At 41.4% G+C, this 25399-nt stretch overlaps 1 protein-coding gene across 3 annotated transcripts in view; it reads left to right on the forward strand.

Moving 5' to 3' along the window:
- The first annotated feature begins 1213 nt into the window (after window positions 1-1213).
- Window positions 1214-25399, forward strand: part of LOC140195455 (disintegrin and metalloproteinase domain-containing protein 22-like) — a 345726-nt gene continuing 321540 nt past the window's right edge. For all 3 annotated transcript variants that reach the window (XM_072253768.1, XM_072253769.1, XM_072253771.1), the window contains exons 1-3: window positions 1214-1440; window positions 1713-1891; window positions 2261-2337. In XM_072253768.1, the coding sequence (XP_072109869.1) occupies window positions 1353-1440; window positions 1713-1891; window positions 2261-2337 (344 nt within the window). In that variant the 5' untranslated portion in view covers window positions 1214-1352. The remainder of the gene's footprint in view (window positions 1441-1712; window positions 1892-2260; window positions 2338-25399) is intronic.

Raw genomic sequence — 25399 nt, forward strand, 5'->3', positions numbered from 1 at the left:
CAAATCAAAATTTTCATTTTTAATTGTCATTAGAGTTCCTGCCTCCAGCTGATCATTAATCTCCAACACCTCAAAGGCAGTGTGTTCCATATCCCAACAAGTGTGTGAAAACATTCTTTCTTGGATCTCCTCTAAATCTCTAACCCTATGACTATGCCCTCTAGTTTTAAATACCTCTAGTTCCATACTATCTACTTTGTCAAAGTCCCTCATAATTTTGTATTAACTAGCCGATCACCCTTCTTATTCCTCTGCTCATGGTAAAACAAGCTTAACTCTTCCACTCTTCTAATGGTGAAGGGATTTATATTGTTAGTACTGGAAGATCTAGCTAAATATTTAAGGCTTAGCCCCTTTTTAATGAACTTTCTCATCAAAATATATTATTTTCCCAAAGAAATCTTCTAATCATTGTTGACACTTCAGTTAGATCATCTCAATTCTTTTGTACTCCAGGAAATGCAAGGCTAGCCAAGGAAAGCCATGCTCATCATTTAACCCACTTACACTTCTATGCTCATCATCAAATCTGGCAGCACAACATCCAAGACCAATATTTCCTTCTTGAGTTTCAGTACCTGGGAAGATACTGTATTTGATCTGCTCTGGCAAGAATTATTTCAGGAACAATAACTGGAAGATAATTGACAAATCAACCATCTATCATTGCATTTATTATAAATGATCTACTTCCAACAAATAAGCTTCTTGGTACAAATGATGATGTCAAAAAATAAATGATCTTGTGAACACTAATTCTTTATACAACTTTTACATACATTATTAATTTTGCTTATAACCAGATTTGAATGTAACATGAGTGGGCAAACGTGTAAATGAGCTATCACAGTAACTGTCTGCAACTAACGCACTTGGATTTGCACGTGAACTCACTTTCCCAGATGTGATATTTAAAAGGATTTACGGAGCAGAAAAACACATCGGGTACGTGACACTCTGTTGTAGGTGGATCACCTCTTGCTGCAGTCTCCACAATTGGTAGACGACCCCTCTCTCAGAGATTGTTCCGATGACATTGCCCATGCTCAGTGCTAGCTCCGAGGAGCCTGCAGCTCGCGAGATGAGCGTGGGGTTGTTGCGAGCGTGGACCAGAAATGACGAAATCCGGCTGACTAAGAACTCGGAGGTAGGCGAGGGGGAGGCGCTCAGATGTTCTCAGCCTGTCACTGCCGTCCAGTGCTGCAGACTGCATTCAAAGGAAGCAAAGATAGTCTACACACCCAGTGCACAATACGAATGATATCCAGACATTCCGTAGGATCCAGTCTATACATTAGGCGGAAAAAAGGTTCAATTTTCCCTGTGTAACAGGGTTGTAAAGAATATGAAATATGAAGCATTTACCGCGTCAGATTTCCTTGGTATCTCTGTGTGGACTAGTCTATCTCGTTCAATACAGCAGCGCCAATAGAAACCCCGGTAAGAATCTCGCTGAAAGCAGCATCTTTGAATATTGAAGCAATTCCCTGGATGCGTGTATTTTTGTAGGGAGGAGGACGAAAGCTGAATTATGGATTGAAACGGGAATTATTAGGGAGAAATATATGAAGCTGCATGATTTGTTGTTTTAACTTGAGATAGCGATAGGCTCAGTCAGATGACAGGTTTAAAAGGGGGGGGGGGGGTTGATGGTGATACCAGTAAATAACTGCTACTCATGGCAATGTATCCGCGAATCGTGCACATTGCAGGTGTGAATGAAGGTGACGACGCCTTCGGGAGCAAAGAGGCGGTGGCAGCAACAGAGAGCTGGGGGGAGCACGGCTTAAATCCGCCCCAGAGAACCAGTCCGTTTCGGCTCATTGCCAGTGGCCGGGTTGGCCTGGACACCCGAGTGAGGAGGACGTTAGAGCACGGAGCCGCCTACCTGGTAAGCATCGCAAGTCCCGCTGAATTCTCTTTATTTGCAGCATTTAAAATGTACAAATATAAACTGTCCTCTTGCATACATTCCTTCCGAGCACTCTGGAGACGCTGGCTGCATGAACCAAACAGAACCAAAAATCCTCTTAACATAAGGCTGATTTGCACAATTCGTAAAATCAATTCGTTCAACACTTCAGTCTCAACACCGGATACAAACGATGTTCATTCAAAGCAGCTTATTGCACTCTATTACACTCCTGTAAAGTCGGAGTACTGATTCACAAAAATGCCAATCTAGTTTTTGCTCGATGCAGTAGTTTTGCTTTCTCTTGCAGGGAACTAATTGTTGCTGTGGTTTGTTTTTTTTTCGCAGTCCCCACACATCGCTCAAGCCACCTTCCAGGTTGACGCTTTCAACTCATCTTTCATTCTTGACGTTGAACTGAATCAGTAAGTATTTATGGGGGAGAATGTAAAAGCCATAGAGCAACAGCGCCTTCCTCTCCGGGGACTTTGGCATACACATTTCCACCTTGACCCACGGATCTCAAACCCACTTCAGGCGAAAGTTTGATAGGGTTTTGTTTTTAGTTTGCACTGCTGATGTTGCGATTTTCCTGAACTGATAGTTTTCTGTAATGATTGAAGTTTCACAATGTTCCTTGTTTATGAGAAGTGAACCAACTTCCAGTGACACGATATTGGGATACGCTTTAAGCGACTCCCGGTGCAGAATTTTGGGGGAGGGGTGGTTTGATCCTCACTAGCTAGTTGTCAATGCTGTTATCTACTTGAGAAGAAATATAGCGGGATTTTCATCCCAAGATTTATTTTTTAATCCTTAATTTCACTAAACCCATTTGGAAAGCGCCAGGAACGTGTTAAAACAGTCTCAGTTTCGTGCAAAGGGACGGATGGCTTAGTCGCCAATAAATTCTGAAAGGGGACAAATACAAACCATATCAAGATTTATGCGAAGAGATTTTAATGTTGAGAAATTGTAATGAGGTTGATGTTTCGGATGTGAAATGAACTCAGGCTAAGAGATTGGTGCATGATATAGCTCAGTGCGTATTAGTTCAATTTAATTATAGGTAGTTGTGATTGTGCTCCTGCATTCAGTGTGCTGACAATCAAGAAGTGGTCTGTCGAAAAAGTATACGCAATTTAACGACGAGCAAACTCGGCAAACGCTCCTTTCGGGGTTCGCTAATACCAACTTTCGAAAACACTAGTTAACATAAAACAGTAATCCTATTGCGTAAATATTGTGACGCGAATCGCGGCCAACCGCTAGCCTTTAGCCGCTTCAGGTCGGGTATATATTGGACTTGGCCGCAGGCACTTTAGAAATCGGGGGGGGGGGGGGCGGATGGCGGTACTTCTAACATTCCGCCCGTTACCGTGGCTGGGCAGGGAGCACCATGACTCTAGCTAAGGACTTCAGCTCTTTTGTTTAAATTACAGTATGTTTGAATATTTTCTTAAATCTAATGTTTTTGTAAACTTTGTATAGTTATTAAATGTCAGACTAGTGTATTTAAAAACTGTTCTAAAGCCTTTGACAGCTGAGCGTGAAAGGCTGTCAGGATGGCGATTTACTTGGTCTCGTCATGGTAGTCCATTCCCTCCCTGCTTTCTCCACCACCCGTGATTCAACCCCGACACGGAGGAGGGGCAGGGACCAGGAGCACTGAGTCTTGGCAGCGGACAGATTTAAAATAATCCGGCCCATTCTTGAATGTGTGCATGTGTGAATGTGTAGTAAACCCATGAGATTCTGCAGATTCTGGAAACCCAGAGGACCACACCTAAAATGCTGAAGGAGCTCAGCAGGTCAGGCAGCATCTATGGAGAAGAATAAAGAGTCAACGTTTCGGTCCGAGACATTTCGTGAAGTATTGTAGTAGGTAACTTTAGGAGGCATTGTGCAAATTATATGTAGACCCTGGTTGACAGAAGTATAATTCGCTACCCACTCTCCTCGGGTCTAAACTAAAAATAAGTGATGACTTCCTGGTTTATGTAGATGTTTGTATTGAAATGATTGGAGAGCAAACACTAAACTATGATTATCTCAAAATCTTTGTTCATCTTAAATAAGGGCTGGTCATTTGCTTTTGACGCTTCCAATAACTACTGTTTTTGAGTAAGCTAAGTGTACTTGCTAGCTAGCAATACATTGGGGCGGCGGGGGACTGTAAGCGAGAGTCAATCCAGTGAAGTTTTTTTTAACGTCTCAACATCGATCCAATTGAATGCTATTACAAAGTAGCGAATAACTTTTTACATAGCAATTTTCTATCGTCTTTAAATATTTTGCCATTTGGAGGGCGATTGGGAAAGCAGCAATGGTCAGCTGTTGAGAGTATAGTTAACTGAGGGTTGAAGTATTTACATCAATGGTTATGCATTTATTCAGTTTAATTGAAAACAACTTTAAAATGATAGATTATTTTGATAGTTTAAATTCATATATGATTTCTTTGAAGTAATTGCATTTTCTTTGTGGTTAAAGCTTATACGAAAATCAAGAAGTCAAGTTAATGAAATTTTGTCACCAAAATACCGTATTTGTTCTGAAGTTTGTATAGAAGTGGTTTGGCAGTAAAATATGCGGGTGGCATCTTAAAAGATAGTCCTATTGTTGAGATATGTCTTAGTGAGGGCAGGCAAAATTAAAAAAATGTTATGTGAGAACATATGAAATAGGAACATGATTTGGCAATATAGTTCCTTGAACAGTTTTGCCATTCATGGCTGATCATGGCTTTAACTCTACTTTCATATCATTCCTTTTCCATTTACTCCTATTCCCCCATCATGCAAAAATCTGCCAGTCTCATATTCAATGACTTGGTTTTCACAGCTCTTTAGCGGAGTGAATATCGAGAATCCAAACCCTATGGGAGAAGAAAGTTATTCTTATCTCTATTTTAAATTGTTGATCCCTTATACTGAAACAATGCAACCTAGTTCAAAATTCCCTCTTGAGGTTAAATATCTGCCAAACCCCTCAGAATCCTATGTTTTAACAAGATCACCTCTCATTCCTCTAAACCAACCCGTTAGTTAGTTAAGCCCATCACTCCTTCTGGGGCATAGGCTGCCAACAGCAGTCTTCTGTCCAGGGCCAGTCTCTCAGGTTGTCCCCAGATGTAGCCCATCTTCTTGATGTCAGCGTCAAGGTTGCGTGCCAGGTATTCTTTGGCCAACCTCTCTTAGAAGCTTGATCAATTCTGTGGCTTCTATCGACTTGCTGCTTTCACCGCACAATTTCATACGTCTTCCAGACAAAGATCCTTCCTTTCCCAGTGATGAAGTCTTTGAAGCTTCTATTGGCATTTCTGTAAGTCTGGGGTTTTTACAGAATGGGATTGCTGGCTTCATGTCCAACCTACCTTATTTTGCAACTGGTAGAATTTTAAACTAACCAGTGTAGACCCATTCTTCCTTGGATTATATGGAACAAAAATGGGCCATTTAATTCAGTTGCTCCACTGAAGCCTTCTTCATTTTCCTTCTTCTGTACACATTAACATCATCCTCTATTCCCTTCTCCCTCATGTGCATGTTCATTCTCCCCTTAATTGTGTAAGCACTGCTCACTTCAATCATTCTCTGTGATAGCATGTTCTCTGTGATGCCTGCTGCATGAGGTGACCCTGTGATGTCAGATCATCTTTCAAGAGGGTCAATCCTCACAATGCATCAGGTCCCAGGGATGTACCTGAAACCTGTGCCGACCAACTAGCGGGAGTGTTCAAGGACATCTTCAATCTCTCACTGCTGCAGTTGGTAGCACCTGCTTCAAAAGGGTGAAAATCATTTAGTGCCCAAGAAGAGTAGGGTGAGCTGCTTCAATGACTATTGCTCAGTTGCTCTGATATCTACTGAGATGAAGTGCTGAGAGGTTGATCATGGCCAGAATCAACTCCTGCCTAAGCAAGAGGCTGGACCCACTACAATTTGCCGATCACTACAATAGGTCTGCAGTCAGCAGTCTAGCTGGCTGTTTACTCAGCCTTGGTCCAGCTGGCCAATAGCAATACCTATGTCAGGTTGCTGTTTATTGATTACATCTCAGCTTTCCGCACCATCAGAATAAACAAGCTCCAAATCCTGGGCCTCTATACCTCCCTCTGCAACTGAATCCTTAAATTCCTCACTGGGAGACCACAGTCCATGCAGATTGGAAATAACATCTCCTCCTCATTGACAGTTAACACTGGCACACCTCAAAGATGTGAACTTAGCCCACTGCTTTACTCTGTCTACAACCATAACAGTGTGGCTAGGCACAGCTCAAACGGCATCTATGAATTTTTCTGATTAAGTGGTGTTGCAACATTAATCTTGTACTCAGTGTAGGTAAGACCAAGGAATTCATTGTGGTCTTCAGGAAGGGGAAGCTGAGAGAATTAAAGTCCTCATCATGCGGTGGAAAGGATGAGCAGTTTCAAGTTCCTGGATGTCAACGTCTTTGAAGACCTATCCTGGACCCAATATATTGATTCAATTACAGAGAAGGCACAACAGTTGCTGTGTTTCATTATGAGTTTGAGGAGATTTGGTATATCACCAAAAACTCTAGCAAATTACAGATGTACCACGGAGAGCATTCTAACTGGTTGTTTCACGGTTTGGTATGGAGGTACAACTGCACAGGATCAGAAAAAGCTGCAGAAAGTTGCAAACTCAGCCAAGTCCATCATGGGCACTAACTTCCACAGCATCAAGGGCATCTTCTAATTGCAATGCCTTAATAAAGAGACACCTATTGTCAAGGATTCTTATTGCCTACAATATGTCCTTTTCTCAATGTTGCCATTGAGGAGGGACAGGAGTCTGAAGACGTACACTCAACCTTTTAGGAGCAGCTTCTTCTCCTTTGGTATCATATTCCTGAATGGACAATGAATCCATATACACCAGCTCACTATTTTTGTTCCCTTTGCTCTGCTTATTTAATTAAATTTATATGCAGTAGATATTTCTTATTGTAATTTATAGTTTTTTATTATTATGTATTGCATTGTATGGCTGCTGCAAACAAATTTCATAATGTATACCAGTGATATTAAACTTGATTCTTGTACTCTAACTGTATTTTGGGTTAAATAATCTCTTCCAAATTCTCTATGGATATTGTGATGACTGTTTATTAATAATGACTGCAGGTAAAATGTTCTGTCAAAATCCTTCATGAAATTCTCTGTATGACACTTTTTTTTAAAGTTGGCCTTTTTTCTCTTGAGGAAAAAAAAAGACTTGATTCATTCTCCCGGTGGCCACCTACTTCAATTCTACTTCCCATTCTCATTCCGACATGTCAGTTCATGGCCTCCTCTACTGCCGTGATGAGGCCACACTCGGGTTGGTGGAGCAACACCTTATACTCCGTCTAGGTAGCCTCCAACCTGATGCCATGAACACCAATTTCTTGAAATTCTGGTAATTTCCCCCCCCCCCCACCCCCACGCCCTGTTCACCATTCCCATTCCTGTTTCCCTCTCTTACCTCATCTCCTTACCTGCCCATCACCTCCCTCTGGTGCTACTTCCCCTTCCCTTTCTTTTATGGTCTTCTACCTTTCTTATCAGATTTCCCCTTCTCCAGCCTTTTATCTCTCTCAACTGTCAACTTCCCAATTCTTTACTTCACTCCCCTGTCTCTCCTGGTTTTACCTATCACCTACCACCTTGTACTTCCTCCCTCATCCCCCCCCCCTTGCTCTGATCTCATCTTTTTTTTTGCCAGTCCTGATGAAGGGTCTCAGCCCAAAACGTTGATTGTTTACTCTTTTTCCACAGATGCTGCCTGGCCTGTTGAGTTCCCCTAGCATTTTGTGTATGTTGCTTGGTTCACTCATTTATTATTTCTGAATGTTTAGATTCTTGCATTTCTGATATCATTATTGTAAACTTCCATTTCTATTTTTCCACCAAATAGGATAATTTTGCACTTTCTTTCCCCACTTTAAAGTGTTTCTGTCAATGTTTTTCCTTCTTGCTCAGCAGTTTGTGAGTCCTTTGTGTTTTTTTTCATAAATTGCTTTCCCACTCATTTTTGCATTAGAAGCAAATTGGCTTACAGCTCATGAATCCAAGTTGTAAGTTGAGGCCCCACAATAATCCCTGTGGCACCCACTAGTTATACTTAGTCTGTTTGAAACTCACTTGATTTATTCCAATGTATAAATTTTATATTGATGATCAGGTTCATTCAGATTGTTTTTCTGTTAGTTAGCCAGTCTTCTACCTAGGTTAATATATTATCGCTGTAGCTATAAACTCATAAATCTTGTGAATTAATCGCCAGTAATCTTAGTTCAAAATATTTAGATGGGACCTGATTTGTTAGGTGTGTCCAGGAACAATTCCTGACACAGTATGGGGACAGGCCAACTGGAGGTGAAGTCATACTAGCTCTGGTACCAGGTGATAGACCTGGCCAGGTGTCTAGCACTGCCTCTCCATGGATGAGTATTTTGGAGATAACAATGACACCTCAGTGATCTTTGGCATAGCCATGCACAATTAAATTATAGGGAAAGTATTTAATCAGGGGAGGGCTAATTATAATGGTATTAGGCAGGAACTTGGGAGCATAAATTGGGAACAGATGTTCTCAAGGAAATGCATAGCAGAGGTTGTTTAGGGAGTACTTGTATAGGGTTCTGGATAGGTTTGTCCCATTGAGACAGGGAAAGCATGGAAGGGTGAAGAACCATGGTTGATAAGAGGTGTGGAGTATCTAGTCAAGAGGAAGAAGGAAGCATTCTTAAAGTTTAGGAAGCAAGGATCAGCAGGGTTCTTAAAAATTATAAGTTAACCGGGAAGGAAATTAAAAAGAGGCTTGAGGAAGCTAGGGAGTCATGAGAAGGCCTTGGCGACTAGGACTAAGGGAACCCCCAAGGCATTCTACATGTACAGTATGTGAATGACAGGAGGATGACTAGAGTGAGAGTAGAATCATTCAGGGATAAAGAGGGAAATGTGCCTGAACTTGGAGGAAGTAGGGGAGGTCCTTAATGAATATTTTGCTACAGTAGGTCCTTCATCTGGGAGAATGTGAGACCAGTGCAGAACAGGATAATGTGCAAGAACATGTTGAGGTTAAGAAAGAGATAATGTTGGAGCTTCTCAATAACGTTATGGTAGATAGATCACTGGGGCCAGATGAGATATACCCCATTACTAAGGAAAATGAGGGAAGAGGTTGCTGGGGCATTGACGATGATATCTGAATCCTACCTGGCCTTAGACATGGCACCAGAGGATTGCAAGATGCCAAATGTTGCTCCATTGTTTAAGAAAGTTAATAGGAATAATCGGGGAATTATGGACCACAAAGTCTAATGTCATTGGTGAACTATTGGAGAGAATTCTTAGGGACCATCTTTACAAGCATTTGGAGAAGCGAAAGTCTTATTTGGGATACTCAACATGGTGTTGTGAAGGGCAGGTCATGCCTCATGAGACTAAATGTGTTTTGTGAGGAGGTGCAAAACAAATTGATGAAATTGGAGCAGTGGACGTGGTGTCTATGGATTTCAGTAAGGTATTTGACAAGTTTCCCTGTTATAGGAAGGAGGGATGTGGAAGTTTTAGAGAAGATGCAGTGGAGATTTAACATGATGCTGCATGGTTTAGAGAAAATGTCTTTTGAGGAAAGGTTGGCCAGCTGGGACCTGAAAGAGGTATGCTGTATGCGATTATGAGAGGCTTAGATAGAGTGGACAGTCAGTGTTTTTTTCCAGGGTGGCAATGGTTAATACTAGAGGACACACATTTAAGGTGAGTGGAGGAAAGTTCAGGGGAGGTGTCAGAGGGAGTTTTTTTTACACAGAGAGTGGTGGGTGCCTAGAATGCACTGCTGGAGTTGTGGTAAAGGATGTAAGAACAATGGAGGTTATGGGCAGTGTAGGAGGGAAGGGTTAGAATGATCATGAAGTAGGCTTATATAGTAGGTTGGAATAACATCGTGGGCAGAGGACCCATACTGTGATGTACTGTTTTATGTTCTAATCTTGTATGTGGCACCTTACGGAATCACATTTGAAAATCCAGCTACACTTCATCTTCTGGTTCTTCACTATGTCTTTGGTGCAAGAACTCTAATTAATTTGTCAAATGTTCCCCTTCATACAAGCTTGTTGATTCTGACTCTGCTTAGTTGTATTATGATTTTTCTAAATGTCTGGCACCACTTCTTCATTAATGCATTCCTGTAACACTACCTTATAGTCTTCCTTTTTAAATTATTTAGTTTTGTAATAAATAGTAATTTTGTTCTTGCACTGTACTACTGCTGCATAACAACAACTGTCATGTCATTTAAATCAGTGATAAGAAATCTGTTCTGCATTTCCCAATAACGTGTTAACGGACAATAGTTTCTTGTTTTCTAATTCCTCTTTCCTTGAATAATGGCATTACATTTGGGCTACTGTAATCCATTGGTACTTTTGCAGAATAAAACCAAAAGATCTCCAAGAAATTTTATTATTTGCAACTCACAAACTTCATTACTGATTCATTTCTAAATCAGTAATTTTGAATTGCTGAAATACAGGTTCATAAACTAGGAAAATCCAAGATACAAAGCATATATATTGGGGAGTAGTTGTAATAAATTCAAGTTTAATTAGCATTCAGACCAAACACAGATACTGTCAAACGAGACAGCTTTCCTCCAGAACCAAGTGCGTGACATACATTCAAAATAGTGGGGGAGAGAGAGAGGGGGAAAAAAGTACACATTGTTATGCAATGAATCACATGTATAGTCCAAGTCCCTGAGCAAGATGCAAATTGATGGTACAACTCCTGGCAATCCAGCCTGTCATTCCACCAGTTGAATATCAGAGGGCAGCACTGATGGGAGAGGCCAGCTCCCAGCTGAGCATGGATTGCACGGTTCACTGCCTCCTGCATTGTCTCACCTGGACTGCAGCAGCAGGCAAGTGCACAGCTTGAGGCACAGTCCCTGCTACAACCGAGGCTACGCTGCTGCCTATCTCGCCACCAAACAAGGGAAACAGGCCTGCGACATCTTACATGATCAATGTCCAACAGGGTCTTGCTGGTGAAACGTCCAAAACGGTCTCTCATGGTACACTGCATGCTGCTTTCATGCACCAACTCCTATGCTTTCGAATAGCCGTGGGCAACATGGTCTGCACCCAGGTCAGCTCCCTTGAACCCACTCCAGCCCATCTGTTGGCTTCTCCTTCTCCAACTCGTCTGTCAGCTTTTTCGACATCCCAGCAGGCTGCTCCGAACAACAGACAGCTCACTGATGCGGTAGACCCTCTGTGCCCATAGTTCTTGGAGTCCGATATAGTTTTACGATCATAAAAACACATTTTAAAAAGAAAAGTGCACTTAGGCCTACCCCTGAGAGGACGCTGTGTTTGAATGTATTGCCATTTTACCGGAGGATTTAATTGGATTAGATTAGATTAGATTCAACTTTATTGTCATTGTGCCGAGTACAGATACAAAGCCAATGAAATGCAGTTAGCATCTAACCAGAAATGCAAAGAATAGTGTTATTTACAAAATAACTGTGAATAAAAAGTCAGTGCTACAGCACACAAATATAAAAGTACTGAGACAGTACAATATGGGTGCAATAGACAATAGGTGCAGGAACAGACCATTCGGCACTTCGAGCCAGCTCCGCCATTCACTGTGATCATGGCTGATCATCCACAATCAGTATCCAGTTCCTGCCTTATCCCCATAACCTTTGGTTCCTCTCTCTTTAAGAGCTCTATCCATCTCTTTCTTGAAAGCATCCAGAGACTTGGCCTCCACAGCCTTCTGGGGCAGAGCATTCCACATATCCACTACTCTCTGGGTGAAAAAGTTTTTCCTCAACTCCGTTCTAAATGGCCTACCACTTATTCTTAAACTGTGGCCTCTGGTTCTGGGCTCACCCATCAGCGGGAATATGCTTCCTGCCTCCAGCGTGTCCAATCTCTTAATAATCTTACGTGTTTCAATAAGATCCCCTCTCAGCCTTCTAAATTCCAGAGTATACAATCCCAGTCGCTCCAAACTTTTGACATATGACAGTCCTGCCATCCCGGGAGTTAACCTTGTGAACCTACGCTGCACTCCCTCAATAGCAAGAATGTCCTTCCTCAAACTTGGAGACCAAAACTGCACACAGTACTCCAGGTGTGGTCTCACCAGGGCCCTGTACAGCTGCAGAAGGACCTCTTTGCTCTTATATTCAATTCCCCTTGTTATGAAGGCCAGCATGCCATTAGCTTTCTTCACTGCCTGCTGTACTTGCATGCTTGCTTTCAGTGACTGATGTACAAGAACACCTAGATCTCGTTGTACTTCCCCTTTTCCTAATTTGACTCCATTTAGATAATAATCTGCCTTCCTCCTCTTACCACCAAAGTGGATAATCTCACATTTATCCACATTAAACTGCATCTGCCATGCATCTGCCCACTCAGCGAGCCTGTCCAAGTCACCTTGCATTCTCACAACATCCTCCTCACATTTCACACTGCCACCCAGCTTTGTGTCATCAGCAAATTTGCTAATGTTACTTTTAATTCCCTCATCTAAATCATTAATATATATTGTAAACAGCTGCGGTCTCAGCACTGAACCCTACGGTACCCCACTGGTCACCGCCTGCCATTCCGAAAGGGACCCATTAATCGCTACTCTTTGTTTTCTGTCAGCCAGCCAATTTTCAATCCATGTCAGTACTCTGCCTCCAATACCATGTGCCCTAATTTTGCCCACTTATCTCCTATGTGGGACTTTATCAAAGGCTTTCTGAAAGTCTAGGTACACTACACCCACTGGCTCTCCCTTGTCCATTTTCATAGTTACATCCTCAAAAAATTCCAGAAGATTAGTTAAGCACGATTTCCCCTTCGTAAATCTATGCTGACTCGGACTGATCCTGTTACTGCTATCCAGATGTGTCGTAATTTCATCTTTTATAATTGACTCCAGCATCTTTCCCACCACCTGTGATGTGAGGTTCAGCAGGGTCACAGCCTCAGGGAAGAACCTCTTCCTGTGCCTGCTGTGGTGGGAGCGGAGGCTCCTGTAGCACCTACTGGATGGGAGGAGAGTAAAAAGTCCATGGTTAGGGTGAGATGCATCCTTGATAATGCTTTTTGCCCTGCCCAAGCAGTGTTTATGATAGATGTTCTCGATGGTGGACGATTGGGTGCCTATAATCCGCTGGGCAGTTTTCACCACATGCTGGAGGGCTTTGCGATCCGATACGGCACTTACTGCCTGTAGTGGTGATGAAAAGGCATTAGTCAATGTCTTTGATCAAGGATTTGGATTGGCTCTTGAGGAGGAAGAATTTGCAGGGATAGGAGGAGTGGGATTGGCAGAAGTGTTTTAATAGGATCCAGGACGGACTGAATTACTTCTTCCATACTCGTACAATGTTATGATATGATAAATGATAAAGTTTGTGCTCCTTCTGGTATGTTGAATTGAATTGATATTATTTCTTACATCCTTCACATACATGAGGAGTAAAAATCTTTAAGTTACGTTGCCATCTAAATGTGCAATGTGCAATCTCAGTAATTTATAATAAATAGAACAGTCAATGTAATATAGAGTACACTCAAATCAGCGTGAGTTCATCAGTCTGATGACCTGGTGGAAGAAGCTGTCCCAGAGCCTCTTGGTTCTGGCTTTTATGCTGCAGTGCCGCTTCCCAGATGGAAGCAGCTGGAATAGATTGTGGCTTTAGTCAACAGGTTTAACAGTTTATTAGTTTAACAGGTTCATTACAATTAATTGTCCATTAGATAATTGCAAATTGTTTTTTTCCAGATATTACTTAAATATTTTAGGCAGTGTACTTTAAAAATATCTAAATTATGAATATTCTTAAGTTTTTAATTATGTTTAACATTTTTATACATGATGTAACTTTGAAAAGCAACCATTGTGATCTTTTGAATATTTGTGTTACAAAATCAGAATTAGACTTAATATCACCAGCATATGTCATGAAATTTGTTGTTTTACAGTTGCAGTACACTGCAATACATTGTAATAAAAACTACAAATTACAATAATAAGTATATATTAAAAATAAGTTAAATGAAGTTCAAAAAGGAACAAAAAAAACACCGAGGTAGTGTTCATGGGTCCATTCAGAAATCTGATGGGGTGGGGGAAGAAGCTGTTCCTGAAATGTTGAGTGTGCGTTTTCAGGCTGCTGATAATCTGTCTTGATGGTAGCAATGAGAAATGAGCATGTCCTTGGCGATGGGAACCCTTATTGATGGATGATGCCTTTCTGAAGCATCACCTTTTGATAGTGTCCTTTATCCTGGGGAGGCTAGTGCCCATGATTGGCTACAGTTTTGAAAGTGTACTTCTGTGCTGATGAAGGGCCTTGGCCTGTAACGTCAACTGTTTACTCTTTTCCATAGATGCTGCCTGGCCTGCTGAGTTCCTCCAGCATTTTATGTGCCTTGCTTGGATTTCCAGCTTCTGCAGATTTTCTCTTGTTTAAAATATGCATTATGTAGGATGTGACAATGATTGATTGTGAAGTGAAAATCTGTGTCCCTAACTTGAGTTTTGCTAAGCATTTTGTAAAATTTTATCTTATTTCTGGTGATGCCTCTTTCCATTTCTTTGGGGATTTTCCTCTGATGAGAAGCCCTAGGATTTTTATTCTACGGTTTTATTCCTATAATGAGACGAATTTGTATGAAATAAGTTCTACCTGACGAAGATGCAGTACAACACTAAACACATTGAAATGAAAATAAACTGTAACAATGCAGAGTAATCTCACAACTAATGGATCAGATCAGCATAGACTGCTCCATTTTGTCCTGAAAGCTGATGGACAATTAATGGAAGGAACACTCACAACACGCTGGACGAACTCAGCAGGTCGGGCAGCATCCGTGGAAATGAGCAGTCAACGTTTTGGGCCGGAGCCCTTCATCAGGACTGAAGAGGGAGGGGGCAGAGGCCCTATAAAGAAGGTGGAGGGAGGGTGGGAATGAGAAGGCTGGTAGGTTCCAGGTGAAAAACCAGTAAAATGGCTGCAAGGATATCCCTACCCAATATGATGACAAGGTACAGAGTTAAAGTCCTGAAGTTAAGGCTGAGGCATTGGCATGCACATTTGACTATAAGTATTGTGTGAGTGATCTATCCCAACTTCCTGATACAATCCCCATGTTTGCAGAAGCTAGTATTCAGCTGATTCTACTTATTTCATTGCACGGAGTGAAAGCTGAAAACTCTACATTTAGCAAAGGTTATAGGACTAGTCATAACCTGGGAATACGACTGAGATTTGAGATCTGGAAACAATTCTGCCTCAAGTCAAATGGTTACAGAAAATTTATAACAGTGGCATCTACTCAGCAATGTAGAAAATTTACCAGTTATGTTCAATCACAAAATGACAAATCTAAACTTACTAATAACTACCCAGTCAGTTAATGATCAATAAAAAAGTGATTACTACGCAGCAGACAGTTGACGCTCACCATTAACTTACTGATGCCCATTTTGGGCTTTTCTGAGACCAATTAGCTTCAGTACCTGTAACAGTTTATGAGATGTTGCTCCTCTAACCTGAGTTTGGCCTCAACATGGCATTAAAGGCGGTCATGGACAGGCATGTTGGTATGGGAATGGGAAGTCGAATTGAAATGTGCGGCTACTGGGAGATCCAGGCTGTTGTGCTGGAAATGGCAAAGTTCTTGACGGAACAGCACCTCAATCTACATTAGGTGTAGGGGAGGGCACACTGGGAGCATTTCAGAATCAGAATCAGGTTTATTATATCTGGCATGTGTTGTGAAATTTATTAACTTAGCAGCAGCAGTCCAATGCAATACATAATATAGAAGAACAGGAATAAATAAATAAATAGATAAATAAATCACAGTGCATTGAACTGCTGTTAAGTTAACAAATTTCATGTCACATTCCGGTTATAATAAACCTGATTCTGATTCTGACAGTGCATGTATATAGAACAAATTTAAAATCATGCAAAAACAGAAATAATACATATTCAAAAAGTGGGGAGGTGTTCTCATGTTCAGTGTCCATTTAGGAATCAGATGGCAGGGGGGAAGAAGCTGTTTCTGAATCGCTGAGTGTTTGCCTTCAGGCTTCTGTACCTCCTGCCTGATGGTAACAGTGAGAAAAGGGCATGCCCTGGGTGCTGGAGGTCCTTAATAATGGACGCTGCCTTTCTGAGACACCGTTCCCTAAAGATGTCCTGGGTACTTTGTAGGCTAATACCCAAGTTGGAGCTGACTAGATTTACAACCCTCTGCAGCTTCTTTCAGTCCTGTGCAGTAGCCCCTCCATACCAGACAGTGATGCAGCCTGTCAGAATGCATATGTGACTGCAGGAGTTCCTTAGGGCAATGTGGGCAATGTCTAAGGCACAGCCATCTTTAGCTGCTTCAGCGATGTGCTCCCTTCCAGGATCAAGTCAGAAATGAGCTACTTGCTGATAATTGCACAGTGTTCAATTCCATTTGCAAGTGTCAGCAAATGAAGCCACCGTGCTTCTGGACAACATTCGGACATGGGCTGATAGAGTCAGGTGATATTCAGACAATAAGTGCCATGCAGTGATCATCTCCAACAAGAGATGATCTTATCCAGCTGTGTAAGACATTGCCATGACTAAGCTCCCCTCCCCCCATCAATATCAGAATGCTAGCGCAACAGCTTTGAAGGTTAAAGGAGAGAAGGGTAATATGGAGCAACAAACAATCTGCTTCTGCCTCTATGATTGTAATCAGTGGGTAAAAGCTGCATGCAAATTGATATCCTTCTTTCACTGTGAGCGTGCACCTGGTTTATTATGATTTTGGCTGCAATCTTAACATAAGGGAAAACCACAGGAGGCACCTGATGTCCTTCCATTCTCCTGTGCGGCATATGGTAAACACATTCATTGAAGGACTGGATTACTACCTACAAGGATTATTAGCATTCTGTGCTTCTTTCCCTTTATTACAATCAGCTTATTTCTTATGTAAGGTGTATCTTCTTTTATTGTCATTCTTTACCAGATTGCTGCTGTATGATAATCAAAAGCAAATCCGGAATTTTTCACTGATGACCCTATTGGAACATTTTGCCAAAAATATACAACTGTTAATTTAGCATGTAGTATTGCATCATGACATCACTTTCTGCTGTTTATCTATATGATGTTGGCATTAAGATAATTAGTGAGCTGATCAGTAATAAAATATTTTTTTAATTTGCATTATTGTTTCTATTCTCCATTTCCTACAAAGTAAACAAGGATTGAGTAAAAATGCCTAAACTATGAAAGCTCTGCCTCTCTGTATTGTATTTCCCCAATTTACTTGAGATTAGATTGACTAACAAGATGAAGATAGACACAACACAGTCAATCCGATGACATTGGCACTCTATGAAGGGGAATTTTTCTTGTATTTCAATTCTGTGCTATGATTCACAGCCAGACGTAGAATTCACAATTGGGGTAAGTTTGCTCTTGAGCTATGTAAAGCGATAGTTTTAACCAGGCTGACAAGAATAATTTTATAGATAGAAATTGAGAAATGTTGAATGTGAATCAATGATCCACCATGATGTATTGGACTAAATATGCCACATAAGCAATATCTGACTGTAGGAAGTTTATAGTGCATAAACTTCCTGCTGATTGGCAGACTATTGCATCAGTTTACTTTATAGAGCTAATGAGTGCCAATCTGATGCTGTTTCATTGTGTTGAAACTATACTGGATAAAGGCATTAATCAGGATGTTGCAGCCTAGACATTGACTTTCTGACTGATTGACATTCACATTGAGGGAAACCCCAATATCAGAAAGATACCTCCAACATGCTTGTCTTTTATGTGAACATACAAGACGTTTGACTTTACGTCTGAAAATGAGATGCATTACCAAATTTATAAGGCCACTTTAGCAATGCTTCAATATGATGACCTGATGGAGGTGTACAAGATGATGAGAGGCATTGGTCATGTGGATAGTCAGAGACTCTTCCCCAGGGCTGAAATGGCTAGCATGAGAGGGTACAGTTTTAAGGTGCTTGGAAGTAGGTACAGAGGAGATGTCAGTTGTAAGTTTTTTGCGCAAAGTGGTGAGTGTGTGGAATGGGCTGCCGGCGGCGGTGGTGGAGGAAGATATGATAGGGTATTTTAAGAGATTCCTGGATAGGTACATGGAGCTTAGAAAAATAGAGTGCTATGGGTAACCCTAGGTAATTTCTAAGGTAAGGACAGGTTTGGTACAGCTTTGTGGGCCAGAGGGTCTGTATTGTGCTGTAGGTTTTCTGTTTCTATGAATTTACATATGTTAAGTCTGAAATATCTGGTTTAAAATACGAATTATTAACTTTCTCATTGCACCTGAAGTTCTCTGTGTTTACCGGGTATCATCAGAGTTGAAATGGGAGTGAGGAGCTAGCAAATGATGAAGCTTTCACCTTGTCAGCTGGGGCTAAAGTTGAAGTAACATCCAAAGCACTAGAGGAACTTACCAACACTGTTATTGAGGCCAGGTGAAGGGTTTTGACCAGAAATGTTGGTTGTCCGTTTCCCTCGTAGATTTGCCTGACCTTCTGAGTTCCTCCAGTGCTTTGTGTGTTGCACTAGGTCCCAGCATTTGCGGTCTCTCACGTCTCCATTGGGCTGAATTTGAACTAATTTCAGAGGTGACTTGGTGAGCCACTAAAGGTTCTCTTACATTAAGCCTGTTACCATTTGTACTTGAGGGCTGACATCCATGAGCCAATTCTTGGCAGATGCACAACTTAATTTAGTTCCTTTATGTCAGTACCCAGACTCTGAGAACATGATTGCTTCTGAGATAATGGACAGAAATTTAGTGCTGTAAATGCCAAGGAATGAGCATTGGATGTTGGGATTTTGGAATCCAGATTAAAACAACAGCAGCATTAAAGCACCTTTTCTACTCTCATTCTTTAGACTCCAAATCATTTTGGTTTAAAGTGGCACTCAGTTACCCCTGATAAGATAATGATTTCCTCTAAAGGCATGAAATCAATTCAATGTTCTCCACCTAAAAATAGAATAATAACCTTGATATTGTTTCCATTGATTAAATTAATTAATTCTGAGAACATTCTTTAATATATTGCAAATAAGCGTAGTATAAGAATAACAAATTAATTTTTAGGTCCTAAAGTTAGCAGTTTTCTAATAAAATCTAGCACTGAAGTTTGGGTGTGTTCAAATCTAATTGATATTTTATTAAATATACAGCTAATAAGAGAATTCTAGAATGATTTCTGGACCTGCAAAGAAAACCTTGCCAAATTCTACATTTTACACAAAAGGTCATAGAAATCATACTTTGAAGTTCTACAAGATCAAGAGAACAGCTGTTTCCTAGTATTTTTAAAAACCAAGCATTAGACAACAGATTATAGTTCATTTTAAACACTTAAATTATATACTATCAGATGACCAACATTTTACTATTGATGTCAAGATCATTTTGGCCATCTGCATCAAGAGGAGGATCGAATGCTGAGTGACCATGGTCTGGCAGTGCTGGGAATGTAGGGGTCTAGACACTATAGATAGGAACAAATCTCTTGAATGTATGAACAGGAAATAAGTATTATGTAACAACAACAACATTATGTTCTGCACAGAGGAAAAGCTATATAATTATCAAGTAATCGTAACTACATGTGAGAGTAAGAAGTAAAAAACAATAGTTTAACTGGACATTGCATCATTTTATTCTAAGTGAATTTCATTTAATATATGTTGATAAATTTTGTTCATAGAGGAACTTCCTTGTGGACTTTAAGCACCAGTTTTATAAAGCGAGCAGGGCCTTTCAGGACTTCCTATGGAGTGAGAGATTGCTTGGGTTATTAGTAATTTAGCAAGGGTCAATAAAAATAAGTTAAGCAGAGTGGTCACTGTTGAGGCGGGCCCAGGTTAGAGTGGGAGGCTTTGGCTCAACAGGCGAGAACAGGTGGAGGTTAAGGGTGTTAAGTCATTTAGAGTCATTAAATTGATTGTAGAACTTATCCTTGAGAAGTTAAATCCAAAAATATAACAAGCTCAGCAAAAAGAAACTTAAGTAAATGACCTAGGTGAGTACAAAACTCAAGGGTTTCAAAGAGAAGGCACAGGTAAGTTTTTTTTCTTGTCTGTGAATCCTTTGTCCTTAATTCATTGTAGGAAGGATGGTAGTTAAGGTGGTGGCATGCTCCTCCTGTAGGATGTGGATTTCAGGTTACCTAACAGTCTTCCCTTGTTGGGAAGTGCACCCAAATTCAGCTCCTGAATGATCAGATCAAGGAACTGGAACTGGATACTCAGGAGTATCTGGAAGGCTGAAAAACTCAGAGATCAAAATTTACTGATGGGATCACATCCAGAGTGCAGGCTTCAGGCAATAGATGGGTGACCAAGAGGAGAAGGAAGGGGAGTAAGCAGTCATTGCAAGGTTCCCCAGTGGGCATTCCACTTATACAATATGTACCGCATAGGAGGGGCGGTGGAATGACCTGTCAGAGCACAGCAGTGGTAGCCAGGCCAGTGACACTGTGGCCAGCTCTGATGCTCAGCAGGGGAGGGTAAAATCAGACAGTGTGATAGTGATAGGAGATTTGATAGTTAGGGGGACAGACAGGAGATTCTGTGGCCACATAAGAGATGCCAGGATGGTGTGTTGCCTTCTATTAGCTAGGGTCCAGGATATCTCAGAGCCGCTGCAGAATATTTTCAAGAGAGAGGGTGAAGAGCCAAAGGCTGTGAAGCACAATGGCATGGGCAGGGTTGTTGGAGCTGTTGGGGAGGGTTTAAACTAATTTGGCAGAGGGGTGGAAACCGGAGTGAAGGGACTCAGCATAGGACGGATGGTAAAAAATCAAAGGTAGCGTGCAGTCAGACTGTCAGGAAGGGCAGGCAGATGATAGGACAAAACTGCAGACAGTAGGGTGAGTATCAGTGCATTACAGACGCAGAATCAAAAAGTGTAACAAATAGAGCACTCAGAGTGTTATGTCTCAATGCAGAGAGTGTAAGAAATAAGGTGGATGATCTTGTACTATTACAGATTGTCAAGTATGATGTGGCCATCACTGAATCGTGGTTGAAGGATGGTTGTAATTGGGAGCTGAATGTTCAAGGTTACATGTTCTATTGGAGGGATGGGAAGGTAGGCAGAGGGGGTGGTGTGGCTCTGCTGGTAAAGAATGGCATCAAATCAGTGCAAAGATGTGACATAGGATTAGAAACTGTTGAATCCTTGTGGGTTGTATTAAGAAACTGCACCTCAGCACATCAGGCATCATCTATGGAAAAGAGTACTGTCAATATTTTGTCCCGAAACGTCAACTTTACTTTTTTCCATAGATGCTGCCTGGCCTGCTGAGTTCCTCCAGCATTTTGTGTGTGTTGCTTGGATTTCCAGCTTCTGCAGAATTTCTCTTGTTGGGGTATGAGTGATGGCAGTTATATACAGGCCTCCAACAGTAGCTGGGATGTGGACCATAGATTACAATGAGAAATAGAAAAGGCATATCAAAGGGCAAAATTGTGATAGTCATGGGTGATTTCAACATGTAGGTCAATTGGGAAAATCGGGTTGGTAATGGAATTCAAGATACTGAGTTTGTTCAATGCCCATGAGATGGCTTTTTAGAGCAGTTTGTCATTGAGCCTACTAGGGGCTCAGCTATACTGGATCAGGTGTTATATAATGAACCAGAGGCAAATAGGGATTTTAAAGTAAAAGAACTGTAAGGAGGCAGTGATCACAAAATGATTGAGTTCAATTTGAAATTTGAAAGGGAGAAAGCAAAGTCTGATATAACGGTATCTCAGTGGAGCAAAGGAATTTACAGTGGTATGAGAGAGGAGTTGGCCAAAGTAAATTGGAAGGAGCTGCTAGAAGGAATGAGAGCAGAGCAGCAATGGTGTGAGTTTTTGGGAAAAATGAGAAAGGTGCAGGATAGATGTTTTCCAAAAATAAAGAAATACTCAAATTTCAAAATAGTTCAACCGTGGCTGACGAGGGAAGTCAAAGCTAATTTATAAGCAAAAGAGAGGGCATACAACAATGCAAAAAATCAGCGGGAAGACAGAGGATTGGGATGCTTTTAAAAACCTACAGAGAGCAACTAAAAGAATCATTAAGAGGGAAAGGATGAAATATGAAAGCAAGCTAGCAACAATATCAAAGTGGATTGTAAAAGCTTTTTCAAGTATATAAAAAATAAAAGAGAGATGAGAGTGGATATAGGACCACTAGAAAATGAGATTGGAGAAATACTAATGGGGGAAAGGGAGCTGGCAGATGAACTAAATGTGTATTTCGCATCAGTCTTCACTGTTGAAGACACTAGTAGTGTGCCAGGTGTTGAAGGATGTGAGGGAAGATTTGAGTGCACTTACTACTATAAGGGAGAAGGTGCTTAAAAAGCTGAAAGACATAAAGGTGCCTAAGTCACCTGGACCAGATGTACTGCACCCTAGGGTTCTGAAAGATGTAGCTGTAGAGATTGTAGAGGCATTAATAATGAAGATTCAAGAATCTTTGGCCTCTGGCATGGTGCTGGAGAACTGGAAAATTGCAAATGTCACTTCACTCTTTGATAAAGAAGGAAGGATTTAGAAAGGAAATTTTAGTTGAGTAAGCCTGACCTCAGAGGTTGGGAAGATGTTAGAGTCAATTGTTAAGGATGAGGTTATGGAGTGCTTGATGACACTGGACAAGATAGGACAAAGTCAGCATAGCTTCCTTAAGGGAAAATCCTTCCTGACAAACCTGTTGGAATTCTTTGAGGAGATTACAAGTAGGATAGATAAAGAGGATGCAATGGATGTTGTATATTTGGAATTTCAGAAGGCCTTTGACAAGGTGCCACACATGAGGCTGCTTACCAAGTTAGAGCCCGTGGCATTACAGGAAAATTATTGGCATGGTGATAGCATTGGCTGATGGGTAGGAGGCAGCAAGTAGGAATAAAAGAATCCTTGTCTGGTTGGCTGCCAGTGACTTGTGGTGTTCCGCAGGGGCCAGTGTTGGGACCACTTCTTTTATGCTGCACATCAATGATTTAGTTGCCAAATTTGCAGATGATACAAGGATTGGTGGAGGGACAGGTAGTGTTGAGGAAACAGGTAGGTTGCAGAAGGACTTAGACAGATTAGGAGAATGGGCAAGGAAGTGGCAAATGAAATATAATGTTGGAAGATCCATGGTCATGCACTTTGGTAAAAGAAATAAATGTGAAGACTATTGTCTAAACAGGGAGAAAATCTAAAAATCTGAGATGCAACGGGACTTGGGAGTCCTTGTGCAGAACACCCTAAAAGTTAACTTACAGGTAAAGTCAGTGGTGAGGAAGGCAAATGCAATGTTAGCATTCATTTCAAGAGGTCTTGAATACAAGAGCAGGGATGTGATGCTGAGGCTTTATAAGGCAGTGGTGAGGCCTCACCTTGAGAATTGTGAACAGTTTTGGGTTCCTTATCTAAGAAAAGATGTGCTGGCATTGGAGAAGGTTCAGAGGAGGCTCACAACGATGATCCTGAGAAAGAAAGGATTATCTAACGAGGAACGTTTGATAGTTCTGAGTCTGCACTCGCTGGAGTTTAGAAGGATGAAGGGGGAGTCTCAATGAAACCTTTGGAATGTTGAACGGCCTAGACAGAGTAGATGTGGAACGGATGTTTCCCATGGTGGGGGATTCTCAGCCCCTTGCTGTACTCACTGTGCACCCATGATTGTGTAGCCAATTTTCTATCGAACTCAATATATAAGTTTGCTGATGACACAACAATTGTAGGCCGTATCTCGGGTAATGATGAGTTTGAGTACAGAGAGAAAATTAAGAACCTGGTGGCATGGTGCGAAGATAATAACCTATCCCTCAATGTCAGCAAGACGAAGGAATTGGTTGTTGACTTCAGAAGGAGTAGCGGACTGCACGACCCAATTTACATCGGTGCTGAGTAAGTGGAACAGGTCAAAAGCTTTAAGTTCCTCGGAGGCAATATCACAAATGACCTAACTTGGTCCAACCAAGCAGAGTCCACTGCCAAGAAGGCCCACCAGTGCCTTTATGTCCTGAGAAAACTAAGGAAAAATTTGGCCTGTCCCCTAAAATCCTCATTAATTTTTAGAGATGCACCGTGGAAAGCATTCTTCTAGGGTGCATCACAACCTGGTATGAAAGTTGTCCTGTCCAAGACCAGAAGAAGCTGCAGAAGATCATGAACACGGCGCAGCACATCACACGAACCAATCTTCCGTCCTTGGACTCACTTTACACCGCATGCTGTCGGAGCAGTGCTGCCAGGATAATCAAGGACACAACCCACCCAGCCAACACACTTTTTGTCCCTCTTCCCTCCGGGAGAAGGCTCAAGAGCTTGAAGACTCATAAGGCCAGGTTTGGGAACAGCTTCTTTCCAACTGTGATAAGACTACTGAACGGATATTGACCCGCATCTGGGCTGTACCCTCCAAATATCTGGACCTCCATCTCATTTTTTTTTTTGCACTACCTTACTTTCCATTTTTGTATTTTCTGTTTATGATTTATAATTTACATTTTTAATATTTACTATCAATTTGTAATCCAGGGAGCAGGAAGCGCAGAATCAAATATCGCTGTGATGATTGTACGTTCCAGTATCAATTGTTTGGTGACAGTAAAGTATAAAGTATAAGTATAAAGTCCAGGACAAGGGGGCACAGCCTCAAGATAGAGGGGCGTCCATTTAAAACAGAGATGAAGAAAAATTTCTTCAGTCAGAGGGTGGTGGAATTTGTGGAATTTATTACCACAGACAGCTATGGAGGCCAAGTCATTGGGTGTATTTAAGGCAGGGCTTGATACTTTCTTGATTGGACACAGCATCAACGTTTATATGGAGAAGGGAGTGAGGCTGAGGAGGGGAAATAAGATCAGCTATGATTGAATGGCAGAGCAGACTCGGTCGCCAAATGGCCCAATTCTACTCCCATGTCTCACGGTCTTATAATTACATAAGTAGAAAAGAGGAAGAAGTCCTGTGCAGTAGGTATAGGGAGGTAGGAATGAGGCTGAAAAAAGGACCTCCAATGTAGTAATCTCTAGATGCCATAGGTTAGTGAGGACAGGAATAGGATGATGGCACATATGAATGAGTAGTTGAAGAACTGGTGCAGGGGGCAGAGGGGCAGAGTTTCAGGTTCTTAGATCATTGGAATCTCCTCTGGGGTAGGGGTGACCCGTATAAGAGATACGGGTTGCACCTAAACTAGATGGGAATCAGTATTTTGGCTGGGAGATTTGCCGTGCTATTCAGGAAAGTTTAAATTAGTTTGGCAGGAGTAGGTGAACTAGAGCACCAGGTCAGAAAGTGTAAAGATAGAAAGGAATGTAGATGTCAGGACCAGTAAAAACAGACAGGAGCAATGTAATAGATACAATGGGATAGATAGTTTGAAGAGCATATGTAT

Source organism: Mobula birostris, chromosome 3 (genome assembly GCF_030028105.1).
Source record: "Mobula birostris isolate sMobBir1 chromosome 3, sMobBir1.hap1, whole genome shotgun sequence".
NCBI lineage: Eukaryota > Metazoa > Chordata > Chondrichthyes > Myliobatiformes > Myliobatidae > Mobula > Mobula birostris.